At 40.2% G+C, this 22,271-nt stretch overlaps 1 protein-coding gene across 2 annotated transcripts in view; it reads right to left on the bottom strand.

The window, feature by feature from the left end:
* The window catches only part of BARD1 (BRCA1 associated RING domain 1), a 48,722-nt gene that overhangs the window by 18,833 nt on the left and 7,618 nt on the right, over positions 1-22,271 (bottom strand). Inside the window, exons 4-7 of one of the 2 annotated variants that reach the window (XM_076342103.1) lie at positions 17,888-18,888; positions 9,196-9,276; positions 8,316-8,488; positions 1,446-1,511 (exon numbers count right to left, since the gene is read on the bottom strand). In XM_076342103.1, coding sequence (XP_076198218.1) covers positions 1,446-1,511; positions 8,316-8,488; positions 9,196-9,276; positions 17,888-18,888 — 1,321 coding nt within the window. The remainder of the gene's footprint in view (positions 1-1,445; positions 1,512-8,315; positions 8,489-9,195; positions 9,277-17,887; positions 18,889-22,271) is intronic. The other variant, XM_076342105.1, reaches the window with a different exon arrangement.

Genomic DNA, 22,271 nt, shown 5'->3' with positions numbered 1-22,271 from the left:
TTGTTGAGCTTAAGGAAAGTGAGAAAAAGTAGCTGAAACAGGAGAAAACAGGGTGTACAAAATAAAAACTAAGACAAGGAACACATCCAGACAAGAGATTTTGAGTATGGTATTGTTCTAATTTACACATCCTTTTCAAAGAAAAAGGATGAAAACCAGATTTGTTCTTTTTAGTTAGGCACCCGCTAACCATCCAAAAAGCAAATAATCATGATCAGAAGGAGACCTTGCCCAGTCTCTGTTGGGCTGGTACAATTATCGGTGCACTTACTTGAGGAACTGTTTTTAATATATTAGGAATGTATATTACTTGTAACACTATCAAGGACCAGATCTATGCAGCCACGAGAACACCAGTAAGGCACAGGAATGGGAAAAAGAAGCTTCTGGCAAAAATGTGTGCTCAAATCTGTCTTTATTCAGCCAAGCTGAACAAGAGAAATCTTCCACCTTGTTTAGAGTAAAAAAATGAATTTTGATCCAGTTTGCAAAACAAAATTAAGTGGGACATGCACATTAGGTCCACCCTAACACACAAATACAGCATTTTTAGAAATATCAATAACTATGTATGTGTGCTCGTACTATAGGTCTGGGTTTGTCAAGAATGGGTCCAGTGCACCTGACTGCTTAACAGGACAAGTTCCACACTCAGAGGGAAGAGACACAATTGTTTCTACAAGAGAGAAATAAGTGTCTCTGGTGCTTAAGCTAGAATACCAGGTCTCTAAGGCATACTTCTTTCTACCAGAATGCAAGTGAGCTTTTTTCAAGTTGTTTTAAACGTTCAAGAGTCAGATGTATCCTTTGATGCAAGCAGTCTCCCATTAGTCATCAAGGTACTGAATAGTCAGTAGAGGCCTCTTACAGCTAGAACAAATTCCAATCAAAGAGTAGGATGTCTGTGCCAAGAACAAAGATAAGCCCAATGAAGAGCAACTCAATGTAATCTGCTGAGTATGACTTTACATGAGATGACAGATATCTTAAGGACTGACAGATCAAAGAACTTCTTACGAAAAGCTTTAGAAATAGGATTCAGTTTATGGTGCAATATTGCTGAAGTCTTAGGTACGAAGACAACAGAGGTTACTGCTGTAGTTAAAAAGAAACTTAACAGCTACCTTCTAAATGTTTCAGTAAACTTTCAGGAAATAAGCAACCAGAGGAGAGAAGATAAATATGAAGACACACCCTTGTCAATTCTTTAGAAGCCCCAAACTTTCACAGCTTTTGATACAAGCAAACAATGACTATGTAATACTTCGTAATCAGGAGTTTTAAGCTGCTCCATTTCGACATCAGAAGTTATTTGCTGTTCCACAGCTGAGCATAAACCAATTTTTACCCCAGCCCCACAAAAAGAGTTCAGCATTGAAAGGAAGTCCCACAACCAGGTCCCAGCGCAGTACTGTAACCACTAATTCCCGTAATGGAAAACTGACCAGTTTGGGGCTCTCCAGTCAGCACCCGTATTCTGAGAGCATGGTAAGCAGAAATCTTTTCTGAACCTGACAGAAGGAAAAAAAAATTAATCTGTGTAGCCAGAAAGACCGTCTTAAATACCCAAACAGGGCCAGGGTTTTAATTAACCTGCTGTCAACAAGAAGTTAAGCATACTGTCTTGCACTTAGACAGTGAAGTCTTGCACTATCTTGACTTAGAAAAAGCAGACAAAATTATGTCAGTGTCATGGGTCTAATGCCTCCTGGAATTAACTGCAGGTTATAATAGTCTTTGCCCCTATGCCATTCATAATTGAGGACCATGGTCTATCCCTAAGCATTCCCACAGGTTTGTTCAGAATCAGACTCACAACTACTCAAAAACAGCTAACACCTAAAAAAATAGGGCAACACAACAATTTTTACTAATGCTAAACTTATTGTGCATGAAGAACTGGCAAGATAGCCCATTTGAGTGAAAGCATTTAGGAAGTACTGTGAAATTGCAAATGCAGAGATCTAATTTTTCAAACCACTTGGCTTGCTGTGAAGCAAGGAAAAAAAGACAGAATTCAAGAGAGTGAGCACATGAAAAAAGCTATAAAAATATAAATTAGCTATGTGTAGGAGATTAAGTTAAAAAAATTAACTAGACCAGCAGGACAATTAATAGGTCCACTGGTCCATATAATATTTTTCATTTGTAGTTCATATCTTCCCCAGTCAGTGAAAACCTCAAATGGCAAATGAAGTGCCACAACTATTAAATCTTACAGATTTCAAAAAAAATTTTTTGCCAAGGAATACTGAAATCCCAGGATTGCTTTCTGGCAGAAGAGGTGGTTCTCATCTGTATTCGCTTGGTCCAAAAGATATGTAGCTGCTTCGTATTACATACAGTTATTTCTTAATGCACTATGTATTAACATGCAAGGAGAAAAAAATAGCCTGAAAGAAACTTGGAATGAGATGTACTTGATGGGTCCATGAACGTGATGATCTAAATCTGAAATTGCGAAGTCTCAGCTCTCTGATAGCTAGGGTTATGCTAATACCTGTGCACCTCATGAACTGAGGTCCCTTAGAAAGCAGCTGTATTTGCTCCCAGATACATCTTACATCCCTCTACAGACCAGTGGATCTTACATGCCTTTGGGCCTGCAGTCAGTAAATATTGCACATCTTTAAAAAAATATTTCATCTTGCACAATTGAGTATCATACTGAATTTCAAAACTACTGCTGTAATCAGGCTATTCAACACAAGCTCTGTTTTTATTCCAGTAGATTAACTCTCCAACACACAAAGGATTTTAAGAGAGAAAAATGAGTTAATTCTACGGTCAAAACAGCGGCAAGACTTCAGTCACTTTTGTGAGGCTTCATGCTATGTATTTCATACTGTCCCAAGTAACATTTGAGTATATTTATCACGTTCACATTTTACTTAGCTTAGCTAAAGGAAAAGACTTTAAGTAACCACAGTGAACTAATCATAGAATCATAGAATCACTGAGGTTGGAAAAGACCTCTAAGATCATCGAGTCCAACCATCGACCCAACACCACCATGCCCACTAAACCACGTCCCTAAGTGCCTCATCTACTCGTCTTTTAAATACCTCCAGGGATGGGGACTCAACCACTTCCCTGGGCAGCCTGTTCCAATGTTTCACCACTCTTTCAGTAAAGACATTTTTCCTCACGTCCAATCTAAACCTCCCCTCGCGCAACTTGAGGCCATTTCCTCTCGTCCTATCGCGAGTTACTTGGGAGAAGAGACCGACACCCACCTCGCTACAACCTCCCTTCAGGTAGTTGTAGAGAGCGATGAGGTCTCCCCTCAGCCTCCTTTTCTCCAGGCTAAACAACCCCAGTTCCCTCAGCCACTCCTCATAAGACTTGTTCTCCAGACCCCTCACCAGCCTCGTTGCCCTTCTCTGGACACGCTCCAGCACCTCAATGTCCTTCTTGTAGTGAGGGGCCCAAAACTGAACACAGTATTCGAGGTGCGGCCTCACCAGTGCCGAGTACAGGGGCACGATCACTTCCCTACTCCTGCTGGCCACACTAGTTCTGATACAGGCCAGGATGCCATTGGCCTTCTTGGCCACCTGGGCACACTGCCGGCTCACGTTCAGCCGGCTGTCAACCAGCACCCCCAGGTCCTTTTCCAACAGGCAGCTTTCCAGCCACTCTTCCCCAAGCCTGTAGCGCTGCATGGGGTTGTTGTGGCCAAAGTGCAGGACCCGGCACTTGGCCTTGTTGAACCTCATACAATTGGCCTCGGCCCATTGATCCAGCCTGTCCAGGTCCCTCTGCAGAGCCTTCCTACCCTCGAGCAGATCAACGCTCCCACCCAACTTGGTGTCGTCTGCAAACTTACTGAGGGTGCGCTCGATCCCCTCATCCAGATCATTGATAAAGATATTGAACAAGACCGGCCCCAAAACTGAGCCCTGGGGAACACCACTCGTGACCGGCCGCCAACTGGATGTAACTCCATTCACCACAACTCTCTGGGCCCGGCCGTCCAGCCAGTTTTTGACCCAGCGCAGAGTACACCTGTCTAAGCCGTGAGCCACCAGCTTCTCTAGGAGAATGCTGTGGGAGACGGTGTCAAAGGCCTTGCTGAAGTCCAGGTAGACCACAGCCACAGCCTTTCCCTCGTCCACTAGGTGGGTCACCTGGTCATAGAAGGAGATCAGGTTGGTCAAGCAGGACCTGCCTCTCGTGAACCCGTGCTGGCTGGGCCTGATCCCCTGGTTGTCCCGCTCATGCCTTGTGAGCGCCCTCAAGATGAACCGCTCCATAATCTTCCCCGGCACCGAGGTCAGGCTGACAGGCCTGTAGTTCCCCAGATCCTCCTTCCAGCCCTTCTTGTAGATGAGTGTCACACTGGCAAGCCTCCAGTCATCCGGGACCTCCCCCGTTAACCAGGACTGCTGATAGATGATGGAGAGCGGCTTGGCGAGCTCCTCCGCCAGCTCCCTCAGCACCCTTGGGTGGATCCCATCCGACCCCACAGACTTGTGAGCATCCAGGTGGCGTAGCAGGTCATTGACTGCTTCCTCTTGGATTATGGGGGGTTCATCCTGCTCACCGTCCCTGTCTTCCAGCTCGGGGGGCCAAGTACCCTGAGGATAACTGGTCTGACTATTAAAGACTGAGGCAAAGAAAGCATTAAGTACCTCAGCCTTTTCCTCATCCTCAGTGACAATGTTCCCCCCTGCATCCAATAAAGGATGGAGATTCTCCTTGGCTCTCTTCTTGTCATTAATATATTTGTAAAAACTTTTTTTGTTGTCTTTAACGACAGCAGCCAGATTGCGTTCTAGCTGGGCTTTTGCCTTTCTCATTTCCTCTCTGCACGACCTAACAAGATCCCTGTACTCTTCTTGAGTCGCCTGCCCCTTCTTCCACAAGCGGTAAACTCTCCTTTTTTTCCTGAGTCCCAGCAAAAGCTCCCCGTTCAGCCACGCTGGTCATCTTCCCCGCCCGTTCTTCTTACAGCATACAGGGACAGCCTGCTCCTGCGCCTTTAAGACTTCCTTCTTGAAGGTCGTCCAGCCTTCCTGGACCCCTTTGCCCTTCAGGACTGTTTCCCAGGGGACTCTCTCAACCAGTGTCCTGAACAGGCCAAAGTCCGCCCTCCGGAAGTCCATGGTTGCGGTTTTGCTGGCCCCACTCCTTACTTCATGGAGAATCAAGAATTCTACCATTTCATGGTCGCTAAGCCCAAGACGGCCTCCGACCACCACATCTCCCACCAGTCCTTCTCTGTTTGTAAACAGCAGGTCGAGCAAGGCACCTCCCCTGGTAGGCTCACTTACCAGCTGTGTCAGGAAGTTGTCTTCCATACACTCCAGGAACCTCCTAGACTGTTTCCTCTCTGCCACGTTGTATTTCCAGCAGACGTCCGGGAAGTTGAAGTCCCCCGCGAGAACAAGGGCTAGCGATTGAGAGACTTCTGCCAGCCGCTTGTAGAACACTTCATCCGCCTCTTCATCCTGGTTGGGTGGTCTCTAACAGACTCCCAGCAGGATATCTGCCTTGTTGGCCTTCCCCCTCATCCTTACCCATAAACACTCGACCGTATCATCATCACAATCATTGAGCTGTATACAATCAAAACACTCCCTAAACTTTCCTCCCCACCCCTGTGAGGTAATGAAGAATTACTTTAATATGCTAGGATAGAGGGCCCTTTCCTGGGCTGAAAGTTAGTTCATTGAGAGCCTGAAGAGCCCACAAAAGGACTAGAGTTTCATACACAAAAAAACCAAAACAATGCAAACTAAAATTTGCATACTTCTAAAGTTAAGCGACTCCTCAGGTATATTCCTAAAGAAAATAAACCTTTGAGAAGAGATGCAAGTTCTACTCATCACTGCTCAATTTCTACTTTAAAGATCCTAGAGTAATGATGTGAAGGTGAGCAGATCCTGCATTAAGTACAAAGAGGCCAATTATAACTAGTCATACTGAAAAGAACTATAATTGCACCATCTTAAGTGATCACCCTGCTCTCGCCTCCTGTTTTTAAAACTGTGGTCTGCAGGTCTCAGGGACCTAGGAAAAAAGTCACTGAAGAAAAGCAAGCTTCTTGTCAGATGTGACTTCATTATAAGGGTACCTGCATCCACTAGAAAAAAAATATTTAAACCTTCTACATTAAAGAAGCTTCAAATCCACTTATCTAGACAAATCCAACCACTGTTTAATTAGGACTACAACTACCAGAGGCATTGGCAGAAGGAAAAAAACCTGTAAGATTTGCAAAGTCATGATCCAGGGTGAGATCATGGCACAATTCATTGCTGGAAGCTAGCAGGGCACAGGAAGGAAGGGAGGCACAAGACATTCTCAGAAGTCTCAGACATACTGTTCTTGTTTCTATTGTTTCTTGGTAGTGTTTGGAAAAGGTCAGTAAAGTCTTACTATTCAAGCCTGAACACTTTGCTTGTACATCCCTTTCTCTGTGTCTCCGATGCTCTCTGTAAAAATAGGGGGAAAAAACCTCCCAACCCCTTTCCATCATCAATGCAATAGTAACATGCACAGTAGCATTTCAGCCAGAGATAGAGAGCCTACAAAAGATTTGGAAGCCTCGATTTTTCCAGGGGGGACGTACAGGACCAGATTTTTGCCAAAGCACCTGTGGTTCCTTTTGCCAGACAAATGAAACAAAGATTAAAGGCAGCTAAATTTGTTCCCAAAAAAGATTTTAAGTTAAAAGAAAAAATGTACATATATTTATTCACACCACACACTAGAGATTCCAAGTACCCTGGAGATTAAGTCAAGAACAGTGCATACTTAGAAGTGGGTTAGAAGCCTTTTTGATACTTAGAGGTACTGCAAGAGGGAGCTAGTTGCAGAGTTGTGACATATCCTATGTCACGTTGTTTTAATATACAACTGAACATTACCTGTATTCAGTAAAAAGCTAAGACAGAGCTTAAGGTTTACATAAATCTCTCCTTCCATGATTAAAAAGCTTCTGTTTCAATATAAAGTCATGTTTGCTCATGTAGAATGAGCTGAAAGAGGTTCAGCTTCATCTCAGTTTGTGTGAACACATGTGGCAGAGACTAAGGCTAATAAAGAGACCTGAGGAGTCCAGTGTTGGCATTTGGAGTCTTGGCTGTGCAAATCTACCAGTGCTTAAGTCCCGTCAAAACCTTGCATCAAAGCTGTTGGCTGTGCTACGCTTTCAAATACCAGATAGACAAGTGATAAGTGTCACACAAGCAGTTCCCGATATTCAAGTGGCTTGAAAATTAGTTTCTGAAGCTGTCAGCTTTTCAAGGTGTAATGCGCTCGTCTTTGTTGTTCAAGAACAAAGTGAAGATGAACAATTGATCCTTGTTTTACTTTTTCATGCTAAAGTTTTGTGGGTTTGTTTTGTTGTTTCAGTTTTTTCTAAACTCCAGTATATTCAAGATTAGGACTGTTTCTGAAAACGCTATGCTTTTCCACATAGTACCTTAATTCTGTAAGCTTCAAGAGCAAATATTGAGAGCTGAACTTGTTTATGCTTCTTTATGCAGCTGGCAAATAAATTCATGTCATGCAAGACTTCATCCTATCATGTTACTATATACACACACCTATTGACAACATGCATTGGACTCAAATTTTATACACACAGGCCCTGGCATAACAGCAATACTACAACACCTAAAACCGCATTTAGTGTCTGAAATACTAATAGCTTGCAGGGTTATTCATAGACTGACAGATTCTTTAGCACCTCCTACACACAAATTTAAAAATCTTCAGGAAGCATAACTGTATAGAAGATTCAACTGAAAATATTTCTAAGCTTTATTTTTAATTAAAAAGTGTACCAAGGATTAATGCTTTGATCCAGAATGGAAAAAAATAAAACACACTCCCCAAATCTCAGCCTGTGTCTATGTCATTTGTGAAGGTAGAAGAGACTGGACTGAAACACCTTCTGCTAGCAAGTAGTGTAGTAAAAGTAAAGAGACAAAAAACAGCTGTAGCAGTTCAAAACTCATCTAGCTGAGCATCTTAGATCTGACAGCAGCTATAACAAGATGCCAACAGGAAAGTGTAAGAATAAGGTAAGCATATTTTGTTACTTTCCTAATACCACCTCCAATACTCCAGCTATCTGACTCAGATGTCCTCAGAAAAAGCTTAGGACAAAGCAAAATGGAAAGGAAACACCTACCTGGAAAAGGAGGATATAAGTATAGCAGAGCATATGTTTAACACCCACCCCTTCACTTCAAATAAATCACATTTATTACTAGCTTTGCTTCATATTTACTTAACATACACCCTGGAAGTTGTAGCTACAGCTAATGCAGCAGTTAAAATAACATTCCACATCTACTTACACTGCATCACGGGAGGCACCATGCAAAAGCAGCAGCTCCGCAATGCTCACATGCCCATTCTTGGCAGCATCATGAAGTGGCGAGTCGTTCTGATACCCCGTAGTATTCACTAACGCCTTGTATTGTAGCAACAGCTCCACCACTTCTTTGTGCCCATGATTACATGCCTCGTGCTAGTTGGGTAAATCCATAAGAGGGGAAACTCAAGTGAAACAGAATTCAGAGGAAGGCCTTCTGTCACACCAGTTAACACATTCATTTTCAAACACCTCTCAGTAAATGGTCGGGGAAGACGATGCAAGGATACAGCATTACATTCCTGACATGAATTAACCTTGGAACGTAGCACTAATAAAAAGCACAGAGAAGAACTGAACAAAGGCTAATTGTGTGCACATTAGACTACAGGGAACAAAGCCTCCCAGATTACAGACACTGTCAAGAGTATTCTTCAGGAGAGGAAGAAGTCATGGTCGAAAAGTACCTTTTGCTTATTTTCTGCAATTCAAGTGAGCAATTTTTTCATTCAACTACTTGATATATTTCCAAAATGGTAAAAAACACTGAGGACATTAAGAACCCATAAAATATACACATTATCTGCAATTGACCGTTTTCTAGTTATCATAGTTATATTTTCTGCATTTGCAGAATCGCAGGCTGATAGATTTTTTGGCATGCCCTACCCCAGCAAAGGAGAGGGCAGGTCAGTAGTTGCCAATAAATTCTTTTAAACTTGTTTATCTTCACTTCTTCACTTTGCATAATTCTTTGTCACCTAAATGCATGCAAAGGGAACTAAAATATGGGAGAGGAAAGGAGGGATGAAGTGAAATCTGATTAGAAGACAGATAACAGAAAAAAAGTCTTCCACACTCACCAGTGGTGTCCAGCCAGCGTTGTCTTTGACATTGGGATCTGCCCCATTTTTCAGCAGCTGTTCAACAGCTGCTAAGTCACCCTACATAGGAACAAAAAAAACCAGTTATTAAAAAGTAATGAAGAAGATACACAAAGACAAGAAAAATTTAAGAGATGCAGAATTATAAGTTTAGCTGCAATAAAAATGTAATGATACAAGCCTTCCATTTAGATATTGTCAGAATACCAAAAACTCAACTGGTTTGGAGACCACAGTTTATCATTACTGTTCATTTAGAAGCACCTACACATTTTACACAAATATATATTTTTAGATAAAAACAATGCATATAACAGACTTAAGTCAGAATAAATGGACAAGTTTGTGCTGATTGCAATCTGTCCACTAGAGTCAACTGCAAGGATTAAAATCAGGAACATTTATTCAGAATGTCTTTGTCCTTCAGACTGGATTTTTTTTAAACTAATCTAAGTAACTGGCTAGAAACATGCATAGGTGAAATAGATTAATAAGCCTGACAAGCTTCTATAAATTATTTTCCCACAAGTCAAAAGGAAGAGGGAAAGAGTTTTATTTAACACTGCAATTACTACTCATGTTGAATCTCACTGACACTTTCTCTGACAGTTATTCTACCAAAATAGTTTTCATTTGCTTTTTTGGAAGAACACTATATTCAGTTTTTACTATAAGCAAGGAACTGTATGTGGAAAAGGGTGGAAACTGATGCAGAGATTATGGGAAGAGGAAAGAGGCTGAGTACAGACAAAGTGAAGGAAGCAACTGGGCAGAATTTGTGAATCAGAGGTTTTGACATTCTTAAGAGGCAAGTATAAGAGAGAAAGTGGTAATAAGATTGGAGCATTTACAGATGCAGCTATAAATAGGCAAGGTGAAGCCTCCTGCAGAAACTGAGGCAAGGAAATCTCTGCAGTGCAGGTCTTCTTAAAAGCAGGTAGGAAAAGTAACCCAAAGAGACTTGAAACCAAACAGACTCTGACCCCCTTCTCCTTTCGCAGCACCGTCTGCACCCCAGCATGTTGGTACTTAAAACTCACTTTGTGCCATGTCAGCCAGTTACTGCTTCTGGCATTCGTTACTACAGAGCAGCAACTGCAAAGGTCTGCCCTCCTGGAAGAGGCACCATGAATTCTGTTCCAAAATTTTTGCTACAGTGCTGGGAACCCTCCACAGCTGCAGGTACACAACTGTGGCCAGGCTGTCCCACACCTCTCAGCATCCGGTACCACCTCTCAGGCCAAAACAATGATTTACCTGCACTATTACAGATTAGGAGGAGTTATGCACTATTTCTCAGCTGACAGAGTAACAGGGAAGGAGGAGATTGTCAACTGTCATCTAATGACCAAAACTACCTAAATAATGCAAGCTTTTCAAAGGCTAAACTAGCACAGTAGGCCTCAAGTTTCTGCATGGCTTGCCACCAATGCCCCAATTCTTTTTATTTTAGGTTTGCGGGGAGGTTTGGGGGTGGCAGGGGTTGTTTTTTTAGGATCCGCCCCAACCAAGCATTTTTAAGATGACCACTAACACCTTTACCTAGACCAGGGTATTGTGATCCCCAATGAAGAGACTAATAAACAAACTAGTATCTAGCTCTTGCCCTTGGCCAAACTTGCAATATATAAAATATTAGGACCTGGAAGGGGGAAGAGAAGTTTAATCCATGATATACAGAAAGTTCTGTGCCCGTAAGTAGTGGCAAGTTAAGGAATTCCTAACTGTTACACCACAGTCTACCTTAGAAAAAGTGGGAGACTATTAAATTAAGCTTTAAATACAAAAAAAAATAATCTTAATCCCTTTTTTTGTTATCAAGGAACACTTTGGAAAAACAAAATAGCTTTAATCTTTGCTCTTTAGTTAGAGAAAATATTAAGACAGACTCTGCTCAGCAGAAATAAATCCAGCAAGCAACAACTGGAAACTCAAAATTCACCAAAAAAAATGCTGAGAATCACTGGCTTTACAACAGTCAAAGCAAATTAACACAGAGATAAATTTCATGGATTATATTCACAACCTAGATGTCCCAGCAAAATGTTACCTTTCAAAGCAATTAAAGAATACGCTGCTGTTGGAATACTTTATGGTTGCAAGGTAATAGACATGCATCAAATCTGAAGAGTTATTCAGAGGCAGCTAAGACAGTGCTCAGCATTAGATCTTTTTCTACAGAGAGAATATACAATTATCTATAATGAGTGAGATCTGAGCTTATCATTTAAAGTTAAGTTTGCAAACGTGTACAGCAAGGGTTTGACATTTCAAGAGTACTCCTTTAGAGCAGTAAGCATAGTTAGTAATTTGTGTGAGCATTAGGTAGTATCACAGCTTTTCAGAACAGTTATGTGAACATTGATTTGTAAAACAGTACTGCAGTTTTATAAAAGGAAATGTTGCTGGTGTGGACACCAGTACTAACAACATCCACAGGAGAACATGCCTTTTGTCCCCTCAGCAGCTCTTCAGTCAGTTATGATATTGTGAATATTTAGTTGAAGAGAGGAAGATGAAATTTCAAGAAGCAGATCCTTAGCAGACATGTGTTAGGGTCCCTCCTGCAATGAGGACCACCATCATCTGATAGTGATCCAAAAGTAAAAAAGTGCAGTTAACACATTGACCAATTCTGTCAGAGTTGATGGAATTACTCACACATTTAAAAGTTAATAAACGTTTTGCTCAACTCTAAACAAGAAAGGCTAAGCACGTGGTAGGTGCACATCCTAGCCACAAATATCTAAATACCATGTGCCTTTCCTCCACAAGAAAGCAGAAGAGACTACACCTATACCCACCTATTGCTTTGAGATTACTAATTCAACAACATGCTTCATGAAGTTGTGCTTTGACTAGTATTGAAATAGACTTTGTACATTTAGCCCCTTGAGTTTACTTGATCTAGCAGTGCCAGCATAAGATCACCGGTCCCAAATACGGAGTCATAACCATACCAGATGATACGAGGAGGGGCCCTCACAGCTTGTCTTAGCAGTCTGTAGCAACAGCAGAGTGGAAACATAATTGGAGATACTACTTGTTTAGAAGTACAGAACAGGACAAACACCAGGTAGAAAAATGGTAACATCAACAATTCACAGGGAAGTGTTTATTTTTAAATCTCATTATCAATGAAGGATTACAACCAGCTTCTGAAGAGGCAGAAACTACTGCAGAATGTAAAATTTTCCTTTTGGAAGAAACAAAGCAAATGACATTTTAAGCTCATAAACAAGCTTATGTATAGAGACAACGCAATAATGCAATGAGTTTGCTCTTCCTCTGCTACAGCTTAAGGAAGCTCTGAAAACCACAGAAGCAAGAAAGGCATTGGGGCCATCTGTTGGCAGATCTAGAAGACAGCATTAGCTTACACAGAGAAGGGTATTTACACAGCTTTACAAACACGTCCCTCCCAATGAGAATTTAGTTCCTGCAGACACAGATGGCATAAGCCCAGAAAACCATCCTCACTTGGCTTAGACAAGGTTTTGTTTTTTGTTTTTTTCCAAGTCAATTGTGTCACGATGTTAATGCAGACAGATGGTTAAGAAGAACTGCAAGTGTTCTTTTAGCCCTATTTTCTAGGTGTTTTTTTTTCCACTTGACCCTTTCCTAGCGCCGTTAACCATAGATATTTTCCACCCAAAAGTCACATTTAAATTATTAAGTTAATGAAAACATATTCTACCAGTTCAAAAGACAGACCCAAAGAATTAGGGCAGTACATGAAGATGAAGCTAAAAACCTGTACCACATCAACCAAACACTTCTCCATTTATTTGCAAAGGTAACTAAGTGACTTCAATCTTTAGGTCAAACAAACGAACAAAAAAACCCTTTCAAATCCAAATACATTTGCTTGTTTAAGTTATGGCAGTGGGGAGGAAAACAAGGTTATTTACAATTCATGATAAGTGGTCAAAGAGGGCAAAAATGAATTACAGAGTGCTTATAATAATTGTGAATGCTCCAATCACCTCTTTCCAGGAACCAGCAAATTTCTCACCTAAAATTTCTCTAAATTAATTCCCTACCCAGTAGACCATTTATTAACTAACAAGCATACAAGTAGCTATGCTTAACCTTTAACAAAAAGCAAACATTCAAGAAGTTAAGTTTAACCCACCTCAGAAAAAAGAGAAGTAACAACCAAGCATTACCAAAAAAGAAATGGCAATTTGTTTCTAAGCTTTCAAATCAGCGCTTGGGAAGATGGATTGCTTTGACTCACGGCCAATTTTCATATTCTTAAGTTCTGCATTTGAAACCATTACGCTGCTTCATATTTGTCCTAAGCTACCTGCTGGATACCACCCATAATCAGGAGGCTGCTTACCATTCCAGTACCACTTGGCTTTAACATTAGAGAATCAATGCCAAACTACAACTCCAAAGCAGTCTCAGGTGCTACACCTCTATCTGAGTCATCCTGCTAGTTTCTGCCAGCAGACCCCATTTCTGCAGTGAAATGGGTATTATACACGCAGCTAAGTCACCTGCCACACAAAATCACGAGGTCTGGACAAAAAGACCTTGGACCAACGGATGCATTCATTCACTGTGAAGCAGCTGGCAGGAATAATGCTGTCCATCCACTGCCTTTTGTTCAGGGGAGGCTGGGAGCGTCTGGCTGTGCAGCAGCACAACTCCCCTCTTGTACCCAAAGGCTCAAGAGGAAAGGCAGGAGGGGAGACGTTCCTCGCATGGACACGTGTGACCCAACACTCAACCACGATACATACCCATCTGGTACCAAAAGTGAACAACTGCACAGCTGACTAGGTCAGAGACACCTGAAAAAGTATCTAAAAGGTATTCTGATGTTGGCCATCACATGCTCACAAAACCACAAAATCTTCTTTCACTTTCTAATGTGTCATTAACTGGTAACAAAGCAATAAAAAGGAAGAACGGTCTCACAGGCTCGGAAGGAATTATCTAATAGTTACTACAGTGTTAAGTATAATGAATATGAAGAGCCCAGCACAGCCAGCTAGCCATGGGTGAAGCCTTTATGAAGGCCCTCCCGGTCAACCATCAAAACTAAAGGGTCCCTGGAACAAGAGGTAACTAAAAGTAGTCCCAGTGCTCCTTCTCTCTTTCTTCAGACTAAGTAGATGCTCTGCATAGATGCAATTTCTTCTTTCCTCAGAACAGGGACAACTCTCTAATCGCTTTTGACTTGAAGCATAAAAATCAAAACCTTTTCCCAGCTACCTCCCATCCACTCTTTTGTTACAGTGTGGCTGTTGCCATGGTCCTCTGTTACCTTGTTGCATTGCAGTTTGCTATTCCTCGTCCTGGAATCGTAGTGGCAGCCATTCCACACTGTGAACTGCCCCATCATCTCCCTTGTCAATGCAGAAGAAACATAGGTACAACCAAGACGTGAAATACTGTACCAAGAAACCATTGATTTTTTTTCTCTCCATAGCAGATTTAAGACTCTGTACTAACTAGTTAAGTAGTACTGTGCTGCATTTTTAATTGCCACATAAGAGCTAGTCCTGTGAACAACTCATTATTTTACTGTAAAAAAATTCCTATGTGAAAGGGTTGTTGATTGGGCAATTTCCCACCAGTTTAGAATATTATGAGTGCAATAGGTCATGTTTTGTATTTTAACTAACTGGAAGTTTTACCTTTAATGACTATGGAAGAAGATAAACATGATGGCTGTTTGCTATGGGAAGAGCCACATTTATTTTAATTTATTAGTTTAACTCAGCATTAAGTTCATCCACACTAGAACCTTTCTTGAGAACCATTTTGATTTCAGTAAGTTAATAACTAGTAGTAGTAAACAGGGACAATCCCTCAGAATCATTTGAAACAGCACAATACACTTAATTTTAATGCCTGATAACGTTGTTTATTATCTCTTTCAAATAAGAAAAAGGGAGAACTCAATTAGCTTTAATTAAATTCAGGGTATTAGACTAACAGCTAATGAAAATAATACAGATTTATTTTTATAATTAATGAAGTCCCAGAAAGTTAGACTTTATTTCACTTTGGGGGGGAGGGTGGCAGCTACAAGTCTGTTTCCCATTACACACATTGAAAAACGTTACTGGCTGTGGACAGAACAAGAAAAAAAATCACCTATAAAACAAAACTGGAAGAGAAATACTTCTTCCAGAAACAGGAAAAAATGACAGGGCTATTTTGGAAAAAAAAAAAAACCAAACAACAATGAGAATATACATACAGTATAAAGCCTAGTATTTTCAAGACCAGCTTCTTTGAGAAAACACATTTATCAGTTCCATAGCAGGGTTCCTACAGCTTAGAAGAGTGATCTAGAAACATACAGGTTATACAAAAGATACTTGAATGCAAAAAAATGTTTTCTTGCAATTGCCACACATCCCCAGCAGATTCATGGCAATTAATCACCACTCTTGTTCACTGCTTCACAAAAGTAAAATGTTAGCAAAACCCATGACCAATAGTTCTCTAGAAAGACCAAGTCCTCACATCATCTGGCTTGAGCAACTTAGTCTTAATCCACTTTGACATGAACTAGTAACTGTGCCAACATTTACTGGCTACCAGGGGATGCAGCATCTTCTTAGGAATACCATAATGTACCCATGATTAAGCTATATAACAAGAACAAAGAACACAAACGAAAGGAGATAATCTGTATAACCTCACTCTACAGATGAGGATCTGAGGTTCAGAGACAGTAGAACAACTTTCTTGCATTTGGAGTTGCATTGGAAGTTTAGTAGCTGGAAACAAAGATACATGCAAGTAAACCAAGACCATAACCAAAAGACCGCTTTCCTTGCCTTATTTTAATTACCTTTAAAAGAGAGTGGTAACTTTGAGATCACCCTGAAGCCCTACCTAGTTAAACAAGCCTTCACTAATGAGCACCTCAATGCAAACAGAATCGATGAATTAAAACCACAGCAGAACTAATGAGGAACAGAAGCAACTTCACATTTTAGCTCAATAATTATAAACATTAAAAGAAGACACCAAAATGAATTCACACACAGGACTGAAAAAAGTATTCATGTGTCTGCCCACCCCACTGCCTACACTACAGCTGGAGGTCAGCTTTTCAGCCCTCTGAAATAGCCCTATCCCTTTCTCAGAGGGCTGTACCAATGCCAACAAGCAGTGCCAGCCATGCTACTAACCTTGGATAGCCAAAACTTGTTTATTCTTTTTGTCTATAGCATCAATCATTTTTTTACTCATTTATCTTCAAAATTCTTTGCAATGAAAAGCCACATTATTGGCATATCACTGTTTACTCCAAATCTCACAATAAGTATCAGATGTATTGCTGGAAACAATACCTGTGTGAAAATTTGACAAGGTAGATCAATTTTTTTTAGAACCAGTCAGTCATAATAGTATTCCTTACAAATTCCCAGAAAATCATGGAAGGATAATTTGTAAACAGTGCTTTAATAAAAAGGAATATACAGGACTTATGATGAGAGGTAACAAGAGATCTACCCTTTAAAGCTCGAGTTCTGTGAGGACAACATTTCCTTTTCTCCTCCCTAATTCCATATTAATGGCAAGTAAGATATTTGAACTCAACTCAGCTCAGCTGCCACTTCCATTTAAAAAGGTCTCGTGCAGCAGGAGTGGCTTATTAGAATGCCTTTGAAAGAGGACACAGTTATTTATCAAGAACAGCCTTTGTCTCAACAAATAGAAGTGCTGTATAAATGTCAGGATGCTTACAGGCGAATCAATTCTACCAGTATAGGCAGTTTATTAACCACACAGTATTTCTATATTATGATTTAGCACAAAGTACATTTAAATTGCCAGACTACAAACTCTTTGAAATGACCTCTCAGAAGAGAGCTGCCATATTAGTGCATCTGATGAGTTTGACTATAAGCATTCAATTCACTCTACCTGCATGCAGCTTTTACATTGTAATAGGGAAAGACAGCCCTTGCAGAGAGCAAAGCCATGAAGTTCTACCACAGCAGGAACTGGCTAAGATAATAACAGCAAAATGAGTGACAGCTGTCATTCCAAGAATAACATTGATCCTACATAAGTGAAGTCTACTGAGAACATTCCAACTCTCTCTTAATTCTCCCTTCTCTACTATCTGTGAGGACAGCATGCTCAGAGCATAGGGCTTAGCATGGGAATCACAGGGTGCAGCATTTCATTCCTCTTGAGCCAACACTTGCATTAGATCGAGGATCTCAAAGATTATAAAATAGTTCACCTCAATTAAGTTTGCATAGAGTTATCTTTATGTAGGTAATTCAGATCTTGTCCTGGCTGAGTTACCAGGTCAAGTTAAACTGATCAAGATCACTCAGTGAGATCTGAATTACTTAGCTAAACTCCTTATGACAAATCACAGAGACAGCTTTCTGGCACATAAGGCCAAAGCATTTGAATGCTTATCACTTCCTAGAAGTCATAGGTATAACTGACACTGTAGTACATTGCGTCTCTCAAGTATAACCATCTTTGATCATCCATTCATGAAATCAGAGAGTAAGGTTGGAAACTCCCCAATAAACCTAGAAGAAAAAGACCACAAGATGAGATTTCCCCCCAAGAAATAGGATGTACTGAAGTAACTGCTTTCCAGGATATTTTTAATACAATATTGTCTTTTTAAACCCCTGTTTAAAGTTGAACTAGAAGATGATGTTCCTACCTTGATGGAAGCAACATGGAGCAAAGTCTCTCCTTTGTAATTTCTTCTGGCAATTGTGTTACCACCAGGGGACTTCAACACAGAAGGACTGTGCGGTATTCCTACTTGATTACAAGTCTTAGAAGTAGATGGGGTAGAGGGAGATTTTGAAAGTGAAGGACTATTTATTGCTTGAAAGAGTGCAGAGCTTCTTGTCTTCATTACGGTGTCAGTGAGTTTCGATACAGAGGAAGAATTCTGAGCTGGGGTCTTGTGTTCAGTCACTGGGGAGATGGGGCAACCCTGAGGTAACTCCTCTAAGCAATCTGACTGACTGACTGACTTCCCAATAATGCTCCTCTCAGTTCTTCTTGGTCTTTTAGACTGAGAAGTAACTGGAAGTCTGGATTGCTCCCTTCCACGTTTTAAAGGCGTAGTTTCATTTTCTGTTGACAGTGATGTCTCTGTAGCACAATTTTTTTCCTTGCTGACTTGTGCAAGGCACACAACCTCACTGTTATCTTTCTTCTCTGAGGATTTTACCTGTGGCGGTATTTCCACACTTTCTGTATTTTTGCTGGAGTCAGCTTCCTTTACAGACTCCTGCTGAAGTGTCTCTTCAGGGCTACTTGGTTCTGGAGTGCACAGAACTACCGGTTGACTGCAGACAGTCACACGCTTTTCCTTGGGAGTCTTCTCCTCAACTCCTCCTTTCTGCTCAGGCTTCTGTAAGCTCCACACTTTGTTAATGTCTGCTAGACGTTTCTTCTTCATCTTCTTACTCTGTCTCTGTGTTGGCTTTTTTGTCGGCTTGGAGGGCTTTTCACGAGGAGGGGAAGGAAAGAAATCATAAATTGAAGGTGTGTCTTGACAAAGGTCATCACTTTTAGACTCAGGCTGACTCTTGTTCAGGATGCATCGAATCTTCCTACTTCTTGGGCTGAACCACATTTTTACCTGTTCCTTCTTATTCTTTTTTCCAAAGTCTGAGTCAGTTGGTATGGACAGATCTTCTGTTGAATCTAAGTGCATCAGGGAAGAGGAAAAATAATTTACAGAGTACTTTTCAGTAAAAGATCACAAAGAAAAAAGATCAGAATAACAACTGTAACAACTGATGAAGTGTTACTAAATACAACATATGAACGCCTTCATTTCTTCTGAAGAGACACATGTAATGGCTTTAAAACAACTGGCAAGGTCACACGCCGCTCTGGAGTTCAGGGATCCCAGTGCAGCTAGAGCTATCCACTAGGCAAGTGAGCACCCTGGTAGAGAAATTTCCTCAATAGTCTGGGTTCGCAAAGCAGCATGTGCATAGAAGATTTCTGACCAGATTATAAAGAGGATAGAAGCTGGTTCTCTCACTGTTAAACCTATTTCCAAGGAAAACCCAAAGTAGTTTGCACATACACAAAAGAGCACAGAAACAATTTTCTGAAAAGATATTACAATTCATCTGAAGATGAACAGGGAGCATAACTGCGAGCAAGCGAAAATAACATCCTTATAAGAATGTTGAACATTCCTGAGAAATTTTGACTGATTCCACAGACATAGCAGATGAATCAGAGGAATATATAGAAAATCTGTAAGTAACTGTGTCCTGTCATTTGATCCTTTACCCCTTGGTAGTAAATAATTCCAAGGAAGCTACACATTTTGATGATCTCAAACATTTCTTTAAAAATATGCAGTGAAGCAATTTTATAAGTCACATCGTACAGCATATTACAAATCAACAACCAAGATGATGGAGGAATATCCTGTACTCCCAGTGCATGAGATAACAGTTGAGTACAAGGACTATAAATGGTGTCCTCAATGGCTTAAGAATAAATTAAGGAGCATAAAGTGACCTCTAAGTTAGACACTAATTTAATCTGACAGCAACTCTTTCAGTGCAAAAGAGCTATAACAGATTTTTTTTACAGATTCCTTCTTGGAAACCTAAGTTATTTTTGGTTATTTGGACAAGTCCTCCAAAGTAAACGTACAACTCATTCTTTATGTTGCCTCCAGCCTCAGGGACTAAACTACCATTCACAAAAGTCTGGTAATTTATAGCAATCAAGCACAAAACCAATATTAATTTTGCCTAGTGAGGCAAGTAGGGTATTAATATTATTACTTTTAAACAGAACTAAGACCAAGATTAGTGGGGTTTTTAAACATTCTTGAAATAAACTATATCACGTCTCAATTACTAAAAGTAAAAGACAGACACTCACTACAACGTGTTACTTTCACTTCAGTGCATTAACTTTCTATGGATAATTTGTCTTCTCCATACCTCCTCTTCTATTTTTGGTGTTAGTAGCTATAGCCTGTTTTCCACAGCAAGCTGTAATAAACTCACAGATAGCAGACAAACTAGTCCAAATCCCTTAGCCACAAAAAAGTTTGAAATTTCACTTAAACCAGAATCGTATAGCTAGTAATTCAACACCAAAATAGACATTTGCAGTTTTCTTTTAAAGTAATATTTCAAGGTTAAATGTTTCCTCAATCTTGATTTACATTACCCTACTTACCCCTTGAAGTAAAACATGCTAGGTATTAGGAGATTTGGCTAGAGGAATATGTAAGGCATCAGACCAAAAGTGTCTTTAAGAATACAGCTTTGAGGCTAGCTAATCAATCATTTAGGTATCTAAAGATAATCATCAAGCACAGAAATGCACCTATTTGGTTTTCCTGTAGGGTTGGGCTTGGTGCAAACAGGAAAAAAAAGCACTGAAATTGAGACTGAAATCTCATAACTAGCTAGCCTTCAGAAAGTTATCATATCCAATTTCATTCTGACGATAACATCTAAAAAAAAGGAAGAGCGTAATTGCAAACAGATGCAAAACATAAAACACAGTTACTATTTACTTGCCGTCACTGTTTACACAACTAGCAGATTTCCTTCTAAAATATTTACCTTGCTAGAACTATTAGTCATCTCCAAGTAAAAAGGAAGAATAAAATCAGTTTGCAAAAGTAATTTGTGCAACAATGTTGTGATGGCCAGAATTCCTTTTGATGTGTATAGCACAGTAAGACTTTAAAGTCCAAGTGACAAATTCAATCAAAGGCACTGTCCTTCAGAAGTAGGATCTAAAGCAGCATAACGCAATTAAGTATTTACACTGGAAGCTATGTATATACCACTTCTGGCAGCGAGAAAGCTCGTGAAAAATCAACCACAAGGGTTGTTAAACTGATCTGTTCATTACTGGTTGCTCAGCAGGGACTTACTAGTTAGGATTTTTTATAACCTGCTGAAAATACACCACATAAATACTTTCCTAGGATTATTTTTCCTCACGTGCAACTACTTTAGGTGTAAAACAGTATGTTGCATGTTTTAGAACAGGGAGGCACTTGCAGAACATGATTAAAAGGCCACGCATACTGTGAAAGAGATCTGTCACATTGAGAGGTCAGCCCTGCACACCCAGGGCATCTCCATAGCCTACTGGGGAAGAAACCGCAATTTCTGCCAGGGTGTGTGTTGTCTCTCAGCCATTCTTCAATAACTCCATCCTTCTGAATCCTCTGTAGCTAACATCAACTTTACCTGAACGGTTCTGTATAGCATCTGCAAAAAATGTTATTTTTAGACTCTGCTGCCCCTTTCCTCCATTTCCAAAACGTACAAGGTAGGGAGGAGAAGTAATAAGGAAAAATGGCCAATCTACCCTCCCTGAAAATCTAACCCTTTGATGGACCCAGAACTGCGAGAGGGAGAGAGAGAAGAGACACACTGCTAAGAAACTGAAAATAAGTTCTCATGGTTTAATATGTAAATGTTAATTTATATAAAGAGGGTATTATCTGGTAGCTAAGTGCATTCAGTTAAACTACCTTCAGAGAAAATTGCTCATAGAAAAATCGATCCAAAGGAATACTTTGCTGTCACCAAGTTGGAAGCCAGAGCTTGCGTCGCAACAGGAATGAGAAAATTACTATATATGATTAAGATTTAATTCTTTAATACATAAGAAGTATCCTCACCAAATTTTTAGAGATACATTGAGACAAGGTAAATCAGTAAAGCATGCCTTACTAATTCTAGATTTTAAGTATCTGCAATAGTGTAAAGACTACCCACAATAACAGTATTAGAATCAGTCTATAATAAATGCAGTAAATTTACTCTCCATTACCGATTAAACGTAACATTCATATACACAATGTATTAACTGAATTCTTTCTAAATTACTTATTTGCACATAATAAGCACAAGTTTCTTAATGCTGACATTTAAATTTCTTAATTCTTCATTTGAATTTCTTAAGTGTTAAAAGGGTTGAGAGTAGACAAAAATATTAGGAGATACACAGCACCTTGCAACTAGAGAGCTACATCTCCAAGTTCTGCTGTAGTGCAATAACAGGCTAGAGCAGGAAAAAAAGGA

The sequence above is a fragment of the Aptenodytes patagonicus genome, chromosome 6, assembly GCF_965638725.1.
Source record: "Aptenodytes patagonicus chromosome 6, bAptPat1.pri.cur, whole genome shotgun sequence".
NCBI classification, from domain to species: domain Eukaryota; kingdom Metazoa; phylum Chordata; class Aves; order Sphenisciformes; family Spheniscidae; genus Aptenodytes; species Aptenodytes patagonicus.
This window is presented reverse-complemented; position numbering and strand designations above follow the sequence as displayed.